The following is a 12,371-nucleotide window of genomic DNA, read 5'->3' as shown; positions in this document are numbered from 1 at the left end:
AATATGACCTGCATATTCAAGGCTTCATTTGCATCTTCTGATTTGAATAAAACGTCTCCGGTAAAAGGGAAAGAACGTTCTCTTGCGTAAACAGTGAAAGGGAGCCTGAAGCCACCAGTTGATCACATGCAAAATGAAAAAGGCATAATTGAATAATGTAGAACCAAAAACTAGATCTCCACACTGGTATGATGTTCCCTAACGGAGTCTTCGTCAGGAGCATTTTCGTAATAAAAAAAAGCATACCTTGACACACTGCTCTGCCAGGTCTCTGCTGGTCCTGTTGTTGAGCTCCACCACCACCAGGCGGTTACACAGTGCCTTGATAGCCCCCTCCACGCCAACGATCCTGCGGGTGCATTCAGCCGACACGTCCAGGTAGTATGTGATGGCGCGGGCCGTCACCTCCAGCACGTTGTCCGGAGCGCTCTCGTCCAGGAAGATCTTACACAGGGCTGGGAGGAAGGTGCGTGGGGGACACCTGGGAGAAGAGGTCAGAGGACATTTTTTTTTATAAAACTTTTATTTATCCCATTAGAAGACCCCTTATGTACCTCTTGAATGACATGTATAAACAAGCAGCTGTGCATGACTCAGTAATCACATAAAAGGAGTTGTTGTTTTGTCATTATACACAGTTTGTATAAGCACTGCATTGTCATACTGTTGAGGACAACAGCTTGGGATGTTTGAGAGATGTTTGTGAGCCCAACAGTTGACATTTGTGAGATCAACAGTTGAATGTGTTTGAATGTGTGTGTCTGTGACTCACGTCTCGAAGCAGCGATCCACATTGTCAGACATGAGCAGCAGCATGCAGAGCTGCTCCAGGGCAATCAGCTGCATGTCCCTCTCATCTCCCTGGCCCATCTGGAGCCACTCCAGCAAGGTGTCTGGGTCCACGTCCGCCATGATCACCCCCCTGCTACAGCTCCCTATCTGGCACCTAGCCCAATCACTGCTGTGGGCTGAGCTGGGGACTCATCCGCTGGATGGCGAAAACACTGATAGGTCCAATCAATGCTCCCTCCCGTGTGTCATGAAGTCCTCCTTCACCTGGGGGAGGAAGGGAGACAGAGGGAGGGATGGGAGAGAGAAGGTAGAAAGAGAGGTGTAGAGAAAGCAGGCATTTAGTTTAATCATGGCTGCCTCAAATTTGCAGTTGCCAATGGGATTATGTTGGGTAAGTCAGAACAAAGGTGTGTAGCTAGTTTATGTGTAACAGCTGAAACAAGGTAATTGGTATAAATAACTAAACAACAACAACTGACTTTTCCTCTCAGGAAAATAAGTGGGGCACAAAACCTGTTCTTCGGCTTCTGTATGTAGAGTGGAGGTACCATCTCAACACAATAGTGAGATCAAATATTTTCAGTTGGGGGGTGGACTACACTGATTAACAGCAGATCTGTCTCCTTTGTTTGAGCCTGGATGGCTACAGGCTAGGGGCAGATCATCTTATCAACAGATTAATCACAAATTGACAGAGTGCTTGAGGTTTCTATGACTCTAGCAACCCAAGAGGTTGTATTGAGCTGTTGTGTAGGATTTAGGCCTAGGTTCCATTTCCTTTGAGATACAAACAGAAAGTCCCAAAAAGTATTGTAGGTAAGTAGAATTTATCCACCTTTCATTCTTTACAGTCTGACAATTGAGACACTAATTAAGCCTATGTGCAGACATCTCTTCACTAAAGTAACATGATCATCATTATTATAGTACCTAATGTCACATATCGCCATAAAGGACAGCAAATATGTTCAAGTCAGCAGTTCTTTAAAATAGGCCTATCTAGCTAGCTAGTTAGATCATGACTTGGTTCATTTTTACTGCCACTGCAGGCCAGCTAACGTTAGCTACATGACTAAGTTAGCTTGCTACTGTTAGCTACCTTTGCTACTGTAATTGACAAGCTACTGACGTTGCAGTTGTGACAGACAACCTAGCTAGCTAAAAAAAATGGCAGTATAAAAATCGTACTGTCAGGTACAAACAAGCTAAACTGCATAGTTAACAAACATAAACAAGGTACCAGTTGCTAGCTCTAGATACGGCCCCCACCGTTACTGACTCGCTAGCTAGCCCAGCTCTATCAGCATAGCCATCTGTCCACGAAGACACGTCATAACGTTGACCAGTTAGCTACATTATTATCTGATGTTGTTCTTCCATCATAAACTGTATTTTAGTACTGTAGTCATACGTTAATGTAGTTCACTTGTGGCTATATTTAGCTAAATTGACTAGCTAGCTAGGGATTGTTTCTTTTAGTACTGTAGTCAGTTACGTTAATGTAGTTCACTTGTGGCTATATTTAGCTAAATTGACTAGCTAGCTAGGGATTGTTTATTTTAGTACTGTAGTCAGTTACGTTAATGTAGTTCACTTTCGGCTATATTTAGCTAAATAGCTAGCTAGGGATTGTTACGTTTGTTAGCAAGTAACTGGTGACCGGTTAAAGGCTCTAGTATATTACATACTAGTTAGCTACTTCAAGCTAAGTGTGTGGTAGGAGGGAATCTAAACATAGCGGACTGTATAGAAAGTACGCCAACAGGCAAAATTGTGTTTTTCTAGTTGATCTCTGCATATTAGTTTTAGCCAATTGGCTACAACAAGCTGATGTTTGTCAGTGTAACTAACGTTATCTAACTCCTAACGCGGTTCAGATTAGCTAACGTTAACTCGGTGTCTCGTTAGCTAGTTGTCTAAAATTAAACAATTACATTACAAGCAGAACATATTTACTAGCCAACATGCATATTTTGATAATTGGAAAATACTGAATAGTTCAAACCACGGTCGTAATAACAGTTACAATGTTATAATACATGGCCTGACCATGAACACATAATCCGCGAGGCTTCAGTTCCAGGAGAGCCCAAGGCCGCCACAGTTCCGTCAGTCACAGCACATAGGAAAAACTGGGTCGCTTGGTTTACAGCACCAACATATCAGATAATCACTCACCGTCTTTCAGCAGCTGACGAGAAGAAAATGACGGTCGAGCAAACCAATTAGTATGTAGAGGAACAAGCGAACCTAAGCAACAAAAAAACAGCTTAATTCCTAGGTATTTTTACCGAGACATTAAGGTCAAAGTGGACGGTAATGCAATACACACATCCGAGCGAAATGGAGAGCCGTTGCGGTAACACAGTTGGCTCTCCGTCGTATGTATCACGAGGCTACGAAGCGTCCTAGTGTATACTCCATTCACCGTATGGAAGGCGGCGCTACAATACGTAGAAAAGCACAGACCACATTTCCATAATTACTTTATGTAAACGATGGACCCCACTGTGGCCCCCCAACATTCTAGGGTAACTATCTTCATTGGGCATACTCAAATTGGTATCATTCTTGAATATTACAGGCAGTCAGAAAAGGCTAAATACATGCATATGGTGTCATACCTCATGTGTTATAGACAAATGAAGCAATGATTAAAGGAAATGTAGGCTTTATTGATAACACTGACATTAGAAAATTTGTTTATTCAACCAATATTTTCATTTGTACAGTTTACAAAATAAAATGACAGGTTACATTACATACAGACTATTATTTTATAGTATCCACAGCTACAGTATGAAAGTGTCAAACAGCCTGAAAGCAGGACAATGTCCTCTGTACCAGATTTGTTATTGCAGAAACTCTCATTTGTATCGTTAACTTTCTGAACCATCATCCCATGCTTGATATCCATTATCATACTGTCAATTCTCTTTTCATTGCATTTGATTGATATTGACACTTGCATCCATTTCATAAATCCTCATTCTGATCAGTGTCCCTTTAAACCAGAAATGGATTTAACATACATTCTTCCACACTCAGCCATCCAGGATACTTTTTTGTATGGTAACTTAACATGAACATTGATTAAAAACAAAGAGGATTATGATAGTAATGCTGCTAACTGACTACTTGCTAACTGGATCCCTATACAGCCCTTTTTAATGTACTCAGTGACCATAATACAGTACTAAGATTATGACCATTATAATGTTAACTTCATAACGTTTTGATTGCTTGCTGGACATGTAGCTACAACAAACAGTATGTTAAGTGCAATGCCATTTCAAGAACATCAGTGCAGTGATTTTATTGTTCTGTGGACACACTGCTCTGTAGACAGTTGGTTTAATCTTAAACAAAACAAAAAAAATACTATTCAGTACATGGTAGTTTACATTGCTTTTCCTGTATATTGCCATGGCAATTCAAACCTAAATTGTGTTGGAGAATAAAGTTACTGGAGCATTTTATTTTCCATCAACACTTCCATTATGACAGTAAATGTATGCCGTATCTCTTTCAGCTTACGTTGCAGAATGTCATACATACATCCACACCACACACACCTTACCTGTCAAAAGTTTGAGAACACCTACTTGTTCAAGAGTTTTTGTTTGGACTATTTTCTACATTGTAGAATAATAGTGAAGACATCAAAACTATGAAATAATACCTATGGAATCAGGTAGTAACCACAAAAAAAAGTGTTAAACAAATCTAAATATATGTTATATTTGAGATTCTTCAAAAAGCCACCCTGTGCCTTAATTACAGCTTTGCACACACGTGGCATTCTCTCAACCAGCTTCATGAGTTAGTCACCTGGAATGCATTTCAATTAAAAGGTGTGCCTTCTTAAAAAAAAAAAAGTGGAATTTCTTTCCTCAATGCGTTTGAGCCAATCAGTTGTGTTGTGACAAGGTGGGGGGGCTACAGAAAAATACCAAGTCCATATTATGGCAAGAACAGCTCAAATAAACAAAGAGAAATGACAGACCATCATTACTTTAAAACATGAAGGTCAGACAATACGGAAATTTTCAATTACTTTCTTCAAGTAGTCGCAAAAACCATCAAGCGCTTTGATGAAACCGGCTCTCATATGAGGACCGCCACAGGAAAGGAAGACCCAGAGTTCCCTCTGCTGCAGAGGATATGTTCATTAGTTACCAGCCTCAGAAAATAGATGCTTCACAGAGTTCAAGTCACAGACATTAGACCGATGGAAATTTGTATTTGGTTCCAACCGCCGTGTCATTGTGAGAAGCTCTCCGCATGTGTATTTCCCACCGTAAAGCATGGAGGAGGAGGTGAGATGGTGCTTTGCTGGTACCACCGTCTGTGATTTGTTTATAATTCAAAGCACACTTAACCAGCATGGCAACCACAACATTCTACAGCGATACGCCATCCCATCTGGTATGGGCGTAGTGGGACTATCATTTGTTTTTCAACAGGACAATAACCCAACACACCTTCAGGCTGTGTAAGGGCTATTTGACCAAGAAGGAGAGTGATGGTGCTGCATCAGATAACCTGGCCTCCACAATCACCCAACCTCAATTCAATTGAGATGGTTTGGGATGAGTTCGACCGCAGAGTGAAGGAAAAGCAGCCAACAAGTGCTCAGCATATGTGGGAACTCCTTCAATACTTTTGGAAAAGTATTCCAGGTGAAGCACGTTGAGAGAATGCCAAGAGTGTGCAAAGCTATCATCAAGTCAAATGGCGGCTATTTTGAAGATAAACAAAAAAATATATGAACACTGTTTTGGTTTTCTACATGATTCCATATGTGTTAATCCATAGTTTTGATGTCTTCACTACAATGTAGAAAATAGTAAAAATAAAGAAAAACCCTTGAATGAGTAGGTGTTCCAAAACTTTTGACCGGTAGTGTGTTTGTGTTTGTGTGTGTGTGTGTGTGTGTGTGTGTGTGTGTGTGTGTGTGTGTGTGTATATACATTCTGCCTCTACTTAATATGATGACAGCCATTCAAATGATATGTAATCTAACACAAAACTAATAATGTAGACATCCAAGCATGTGGATGCCACGCAAAGTTTAGATGTGAATAGAAATTATATAGTTAGAAGTTAACTAATGTTTCCCTCACTGATTGAACAGGGGTGTATTCACACAGAAGAAAAATGGACCGAAACGTGGAGGGACCTACCTGAATTTCTCCTTCAAGAAGCACTTGTTTTTGTTTTCTGTTGCAAAATGTTTTGCTACACTTTGCACTAATGAATACACCCCAGATGGGCTACGACTCCAACCCCAGATGGGCTACGACTCCAACCCCAGACCTTTGCTGTCTGTAAGACCTACCAGCAGCATTTGAGCTCCCTGGTTAGGAATCTACATCCAATGATAACATTGTCTTTACTCTGTTGTCATTCCCTCATAGAGGTTAAACAGTTCAAATGAACACCTATTGTACCATGAAATTAAACTTAACGTCCAAAACTTCATTTTGACTGCCTGCCAAACTAAAATGATGAAATACTGCACTGTCCTGTCCTTGATCTGTGCCTGGCTTTAGTGATTATTACAATCCTAATGCGGTAAGTATGCTACTATGATAACGACACTATAATATAACGTGTGGCTGTTTCTTGTCCGCTCACGATAACTAAGCATTCATTTCACTATATAAAGGCTCACAGAAAATTGGTCTTGAGTTGAATGCTGGGAGAGGTCTTGCTGGGTACTTGAAGTTGTGTGGCCTTGGCATTGACACTCTCCTGGTTGCCCTTTACAGCAGCCTCCAGCCTGGCTTTCATGTGGGGCGAAGAGGCCATGAGGGCCTTGAAGACGGACGAGTGCTGGGGGCCGATGCGCATCAGGTCCTGCAGGGCTGACTCATGCAGGGTGCGGGCGGGCGCGGGGGCAGAGGACAGGGCATTCTCATCCAGTAGAAAGGAGATGAGGATGGGAAGGAGAATGGCCACTAGCTGGGGACCTGGAGGTCAAAAGGTCAAAACACAACCCGAATAAGACCTCATCATGGGACAGAGACAGAAAAACTGGAAAGGAAAATAACCTATCCAGAAAAAGATGAATAATCTTCACCACTCGAATGACCACAGCAGTCAAGAGTCTGAGGTAACCTAGCCTACTCACGGTGCATCTCGTCGGCAGCGAACACCAGAGACTCTAGGGCCCTGACACCATCCTGGATGGCCTGGAGCTCTTTGGAGCTCTGGGGCCTCCTCCTCTCCACCCCCTGCAGGTGTCCCACCACACAGCTCCCCAGGCCCTGGATGAAGGGCACCGCCACCCCTGTCTTGCTCTGGAACACTGACATCATCAACTGGTAACTCCTGCTGAGCACCTGAGGAAGCGTAAAGAAGGTGTAGAATCAGCTGTGGATACAGCCTTTAAATATGCTAATTATTGGGAAGAACCTCTTTGCATTGAATGCTTGAAGAGAATGTAATACCGAGGAACTTTGAACAGTAACTTGAGAAGTTGAATATTTAAAATACTTTGAGTCATCATAAAGACAGTGTCACCAAGGAGTGCTAAAAAGGTGCTTTTTCCCCCTCCGTTTTGTATTTTGTTGGAACTACTTAGTGCCGACTTACCACAGGGTCCTTAGACTCCAGACTGGCTTTAAACTTGTCTATGCAGCGTGTCTGCAGTGGCTGGGCTGTGGTGACCTCAGGACTGGCAGTCAGCAGGAAGATGGTGAGAGCTGTCAACAGACTGACCTCATCCACCACAGGGTTGGGCTTATCTGTCAACAAGAGACCAGAACACAAAGCGAATCATACATCCAGCTGGAATCTTATTTAACTTCTAATTTAATTATGCATTCTAAACCACATTTTGATTTCTAAACCCAAGGCTAAACTTGGAAAGCAATGGAAGAACTTAAAATCTGATTGCGTATGTGTAGACTTTCAAACCAAAAAGGGCATGACATTTGCTGGAGGCTGGTTTCTGAATGAAGGGGCCTCCCGTGTCTTCACTGACTGTGTGCGTGTGTGATTATGTTTTCTATGTGAAGTGCCCTCCCGTCCCTGACGCCGTACCAGAATCCCAGAAGTCCAGCAGGGTGTTGAGAGCACAGCGCAGCAGGTGGGCCCAGGCCCCGCGGCTCTTCTCTGAGCGACTCATAGGGGAGGAGAGCACAGCTCTCAGGGCCTGCAGAGCTGCAGGCACTACCAGGCCCAGAGCCTCACCACCCCCAGCTCCACCACCACAAGGCTGCTGGACCAACTCCCTCAGCACCCCCATCAACAGGTACATTAGTGTAGGCAGAATGGAGACACTACCTATGGGAGGAGAAGAGAGAGGGTAACCATTAACCACAGCGTCATAGAAAAGACGAGAAGTGACGAGAATGTTCAATCAGCCTGAGTGATCATCCTTTAAACGAGATCAAGTTGTTTCTAAAAAGGGCTTTAACGCATTCATTTGCAAATGAGTATTATTCCATTTGTGATCAACTGATCAAATATCAATCAATCACTCAATTAACGATTTATCATGATATTGACCTACTCTCTGTGCTGTTGGCATTTAGCAGCAGTGCTGGGGTAAATTCTACTTTAATTTAGGATGTTAACTGAAATTCCAATTCCCTTAATTGGGATTGAAATTGGAATGTCCGTTTACTTCCTGACTTGGTTGAATTGAGCCAAGTCCTGATTATCAGGCCCAGTTTGGCTTACCGTCAGGAGAGCAGATGGATGGCAGGTCAGACAGGATGGCCAGAGCAGCCGCCACTTGTCTGCAGTCACTGTCACTCAGACTCAAGGACGAACCTCCCTGGCCCCCGCTGGGGCTGCCGGCCAGCTTGGGGCTGAGCTGGGGCAGTTTACGCACCAGCACACACAGGCACAGCTCCAGGGCCCCGAACACTAGAGACCTGCCTGGAACCAGGCCGCCGGTGTCCCGGCCCTCCCCAAACTCAGGAACCGTCTCCTTCTCTGCTGCCCCGTCATCCACTGAGGGAGAGATAGAGTGAGAGACACACACACACGTTTTAAAAATAAATACAATGTCCTACCTTGCAGTGGTAGAACACATGTGCTAAAGTTGGTAACACCCCCCGTCAACAACTGAGAAGGGCCACAGGCAGAGACATAACTTTTAGAAATTGCGGTAACTTCCTTGATCGATCACGCATACAAGGCAAGTGTTCCTGCTCCACACTCACCCTCAGCACTGTGGCGTTTCTCCTTGACGTGCTCCTGGGCAGCACACACCACCTGTCTAACCAGTTCCAGCACGGCCAGCTGCACCCCTGGGGCCTCCCGCGTCACTATCAGCCTGTGAAGCACGCTCAGCAGTTCCACACTCAACACCTGGTCATTGCCGACTTTTGACCGGGGCCAGGAGACCTCTAGCAGAGCCTGCAGGGCCTGGAGGCAGGAGGAGATGTTCTCCATCTGGTCATGGGAGTGAGGAGAGCACAGGAACTCCACACTGATGCCTACAGACAGGGAAAACACGACACATCAAAAAATATCTCCAACTACAAAGATCACCTGCTTCAAAAGCTTATTTTTGTAAGAAGGATATTCATAGAAAAGTGCCCTTGTGTCCGGTCCATTGCTTCTCACCCAGGATGAGGTGGAGTCGGTCAGAGCTGATGTCCTCAGGGGACTTGACGGAGGCCAGGGAGGTGGACTGGCCCATGGAGGTGGGGGTGACGGGCCGGGACAGGTTGGCAGGGCTGTCGTCCACCATGATGAAACCAGTGCTGTTGAGCCACAAGGCCGTGGCATGGAGGATGGGAGCCCAGGAGCTGCAGTAGTGGGGTCTGGCCTGCTCCGCTGTCTCTGCTGTGTAGAATGTCCCTCCTGACGCTCGTGCACACACACACACACACACACACACACACAAAAGTTAGATCAATGCAATTTCCCATCAACGATACATATGTTAACTACAGTGCACACTTAAATTAATAAACCACAGCATTAGTGATGTGCCGTTCGCAAATTATTCATTCTTTTTGAATTACTTTTTTTACTGACTCGAGAGTCATGACTCGTTTTTCCGAGTGACTCGTTCATTTTAGTAATTCGTTTGACCTGTTGGCCGCAATGCATTCTACAGCAGGATTAATACGCGCTCTTCCGGTGACGTGCTCCGACAAACTGTCTGTGTCAGTCATATATGCGCTCGAGGTCTTCACGGATCCACCTGGACCCGAATACCCAAGAAGGTCCGGATCCAGAATTCTAAATAAAATGTCCACGGGTCTGGGTTGAATCTGATATGATTGTCACGGGTCTCGGGTATGTGTAATTTTAACTGACTAGTCCAGAAGGATCCATATAGATCTGAACACGACTGCTGCAGTAGAGAGAAATTGTATCATTTATGCTGCTGTTTTGCTGCTCACGAGAGTGGCGCGTGTAGCTTGTCATTGATGTTGGCCAATCATAAGTCATCAAAGTGGTACTAGGCTACAGTCACACCCAGTGTCACCTCTCTCTACCTCCTCTCCCTCACGCTTTATCAGCTCTGGTTAATAAAGTAGCTTCAAAATGGACTTTGCTGCTGCTTCCCTGGATCCGACCAGGTCTACACAGAACGGGTCTAACATATTTTTAAAAATGTATCCATATTGGGTCCGGGTGGGAAAGCCCCAGAACCATTTCAGAACAGGTCCAAAGGCCCGCAGGCAAAATAGATCCAGCTGTAGGCAGCATAGAGAATAAAAAAGTGTGTAGAACGGATAATAGATTGCATTCATTCTTGCGCCACACAATTTATTGAATGTTACGGACACAGCTTTGTAGAACCAAAACATACACAGCCTCTGCTCAACACACTCCAACACGAATCGTTTGGTGGGCTGCAGTTTGCAAACAATATTGTGCTCATCACCCTCACTGCAGTCAAGTAATGTATTCCGCCAAGAGTCGTTCACAATCTAGCCTGGTTGTGGCCACAACTAGACCTCGTTTCAAATGTACCAAGACAATCTTTCTTGTATGCCTAGCAATCAACAAATGTACATTGTTTAAAGCATGATTTTACAAGTCTCAGTCACAAATGACAGCTCCAATAAGCCCCTTATTGTGAACGAGAGGCTTTGTAGAATCATGACTCTTGAGTTTTCAGTTCATCGTTCACCGATAGGGGGTCCTGCATGCTCTGAGCATGACTGAATCAAATGAACGAAATGGGTCGAAAAAGAGTCCTTTAGACTGAACGAGTCAAAAAGATCCCGAATCAGTAAAAAGAGCCAAACTTCCCATCACTACAGAGCATCTGCCTACATGATCTACCCTCTTCCCAGTGTGTAACACATGCAACCCCACCAGATCTAGAACACCACCTGTAGCCTGCGGTCCTTACGGTGACCTCACCTGTAGCGGGTAGCTGTGCCGAGTAGTCCTGGGGGAGGGTGAGGAGAACGTAGTCCTGTAGGGCAGCCAGCCACAGACGGCTCAGCGTAGCCAGGTCAGTCTGGACCAGCGTCAGCAGCCCTGGCCCTCCAGCCCCCCCACAGTCCTCCTCTAGCAAGGGAGAAGCAGCCTGCTCACCCTGCCTCCCTGGGCCTGGCCCTGGGATGGGGCTCTCCCTCGGTCTACTGCTGCTCTGCACCGCCACAATGTACACCTGGGAGAGGAGACAAACACAGTGTTAATATTATTAGATGTGCAGTATAGATATAACCAGACAACCAATTAGCAGTCAGGATGAACAAACTGTCCGTAGTAAAGTGTCTGTATGTGTCTGGGATGAATTTTCAACTCTGTTGCACATAGACACAGTGGAGGATATAGAAAGTGCCAAAAGAAACAGCACGAGATTAAACCTGTACTGGAATGACAGTGACTTCAACTAGTAGAGGATGTGGCTTTTAAATGCAAGTATTGATGGATGACAGGCTTGGACTGGGATCAGCCAGCAATGACTTACCTCAGCCCAGGCCTTGAGCACAGCCAGTGTCTCCATGGTGGATGTTCCCTCATTGTAGAGCTGACTGGGCACCTCCTTCCCTGCCTGGACCTTGACCAGCGAAGAGGCCAGGAGCTGATGCACCCTCCTCAGATCCCTCAGATCACTGACCACCCCACTGGCGATCCACGCACTGCACACCTGTCAGGCAGCACAGTGGAAAGACTATGTATTCAGTGATAGCTCAAATCAGAGGACCATATTCAATCATTATTTGTTAAAAGTAGAAAATAAAGTACAGAGCACTAGATGGCCACACCTGGCAGGCTTTGGCTGTCACATCAGGAGGTGCGTCTGCAGTAAAGGCTGGTCTCAGAGCAGCTCCAACCTACGCATTAAAAAGAGAGAGGAGTCTTTGAATAAGCCTGGAACGCTCATTCCCCCATCCGTGGTAGTAGAAGACATGACAGAGACTCACGTTAGCCTGATACTGCTCCAGGATGACGTGGCCAGGGAACTCCGGCTCTGGGATGGCAGCGAACTTGCGGATGATGACCAGTAGAGTCTGTAGGCCAGAGAGCCTCAGCTTGTCACTGTGGTCAGTGGCGGCCATGAAGGCCATGCGGATCAGGGCAGCCAGGTGAAGGACCAGGAAGTCTGGCAGGGAAGAGAGGGTAGGATATATGACATGTGAACA

General features: G+C 45.1%; 2 protein-coding genes across 8 annotated transcripts in view; both read right to left on the bottom strand.

The window, feature by feature from the left end:
* Window positions 1-3,226, bottom strand: part of hectd1 (HECT domain containing 1) — a 28,834-nt gene extending 25,608 nt beyond the window's left edge. For 3 of the 6 annotated variants that reach the window (XM_042329932.1, XM_024412845.2, XM_024412844.2), the window contains exons 1-3: window positions 2,971-3,225; window positions 773-1,056; window positions 247-481 (exon numbers count right to left, since the gene is read on the bottom strand). In XM_042329932.1, the coding sequence (XP_042185866.1) occupies window positions 247-481; window positions 773-912 (375 nt within the window). In that variant the 5' untranslated portion in view covers window positions 913-1,056; window positions 2,971-3,225. Of the gene's footprint in view, window positions 1-246; window positions 482-772; window positions 1,057-2,841; window positions 2,947-2,970 lie in introns of those variants that run through there. The other 3 variants (XM_024412847.2, XM_024412843.2, XM_024412842.2) reach the window with 3 other exon arrangements.
* Window positions 3,227-5,698: 2,472 nt separating this feature from the next.
* The window catches only part of heatr5a (HEAT repeat containing 5a), a 53,990-nt gene continuing 47,317 nt past the window's right edge, over window positions 5,699-12,371 (bottom strand). For both annotated transcript variants that reach the window (XM_024412873.2, XM_024412874.2), the window contains 11 exons: window positions 12,153-12,331; window positions 11,994-12,062; window positions 11,696-11,875; window positions 11,140-11,392; window positions 9,379-9,618; window positions 8,973-9,248; window positions 8,485-8,760; window positions 7,843-8,085; window positions 7,393-7,544; window positions 6,929-7,139; window positions 5,699-6,767 (listed from right to left, as the gene is read on the bottom strand). In XM_024412873.2, the coding sequence (XP_024268641.1) occupies window positions 6,466-6,767; window positions 6,929-7,139; window positions 7,393-7,544; window positions 7,843-8,085; window positions 8,485-8,760; window positions 8,973-9,248; window positions 9,379-9,618; window positions 11,140-11,392; window positions 11,696-11,875; window positions 11,994-12,062; window positions 12,153-12,331 (2,381 nt within the window). In that variant the 3' untranslated portion in view covers window positions 5,699-6,465. The remainder of the gene's footprint in view (window positions 6,768-6,928; window positions 7,140-7,392; window positions 7,545-7,842; window positions 8,086-8,484; window positions 8,761-8,972; window positions 9,249-9,378; window positions 9,619-11,139; window positions 11,393-11,695; window positions 11,876-11,993; window positions 12,063-12,152; window positions 12,332-12,371) is intronic.

This window comes from Oncorhynchus tshawytscha, linkage group LG11 (assembly GCF_018296145.1).
Source record: "Oncorhynchus tshawytscha isolate Ot180627B linkage group LG11, Otsh_v2.0, whole genome shotgun sequence".
NCBI classification, from domain to species: domain Eukaryota; kingdom Metazoa; phylum Chordata; class Actinopteri; order Salmoniformes; family Salmonidae; genus Oncorhynchus; species Oncorhynchus tshawytscha.
This window is presented reverse-complemented; position numbering and strand designations above follow the sequence as displayed.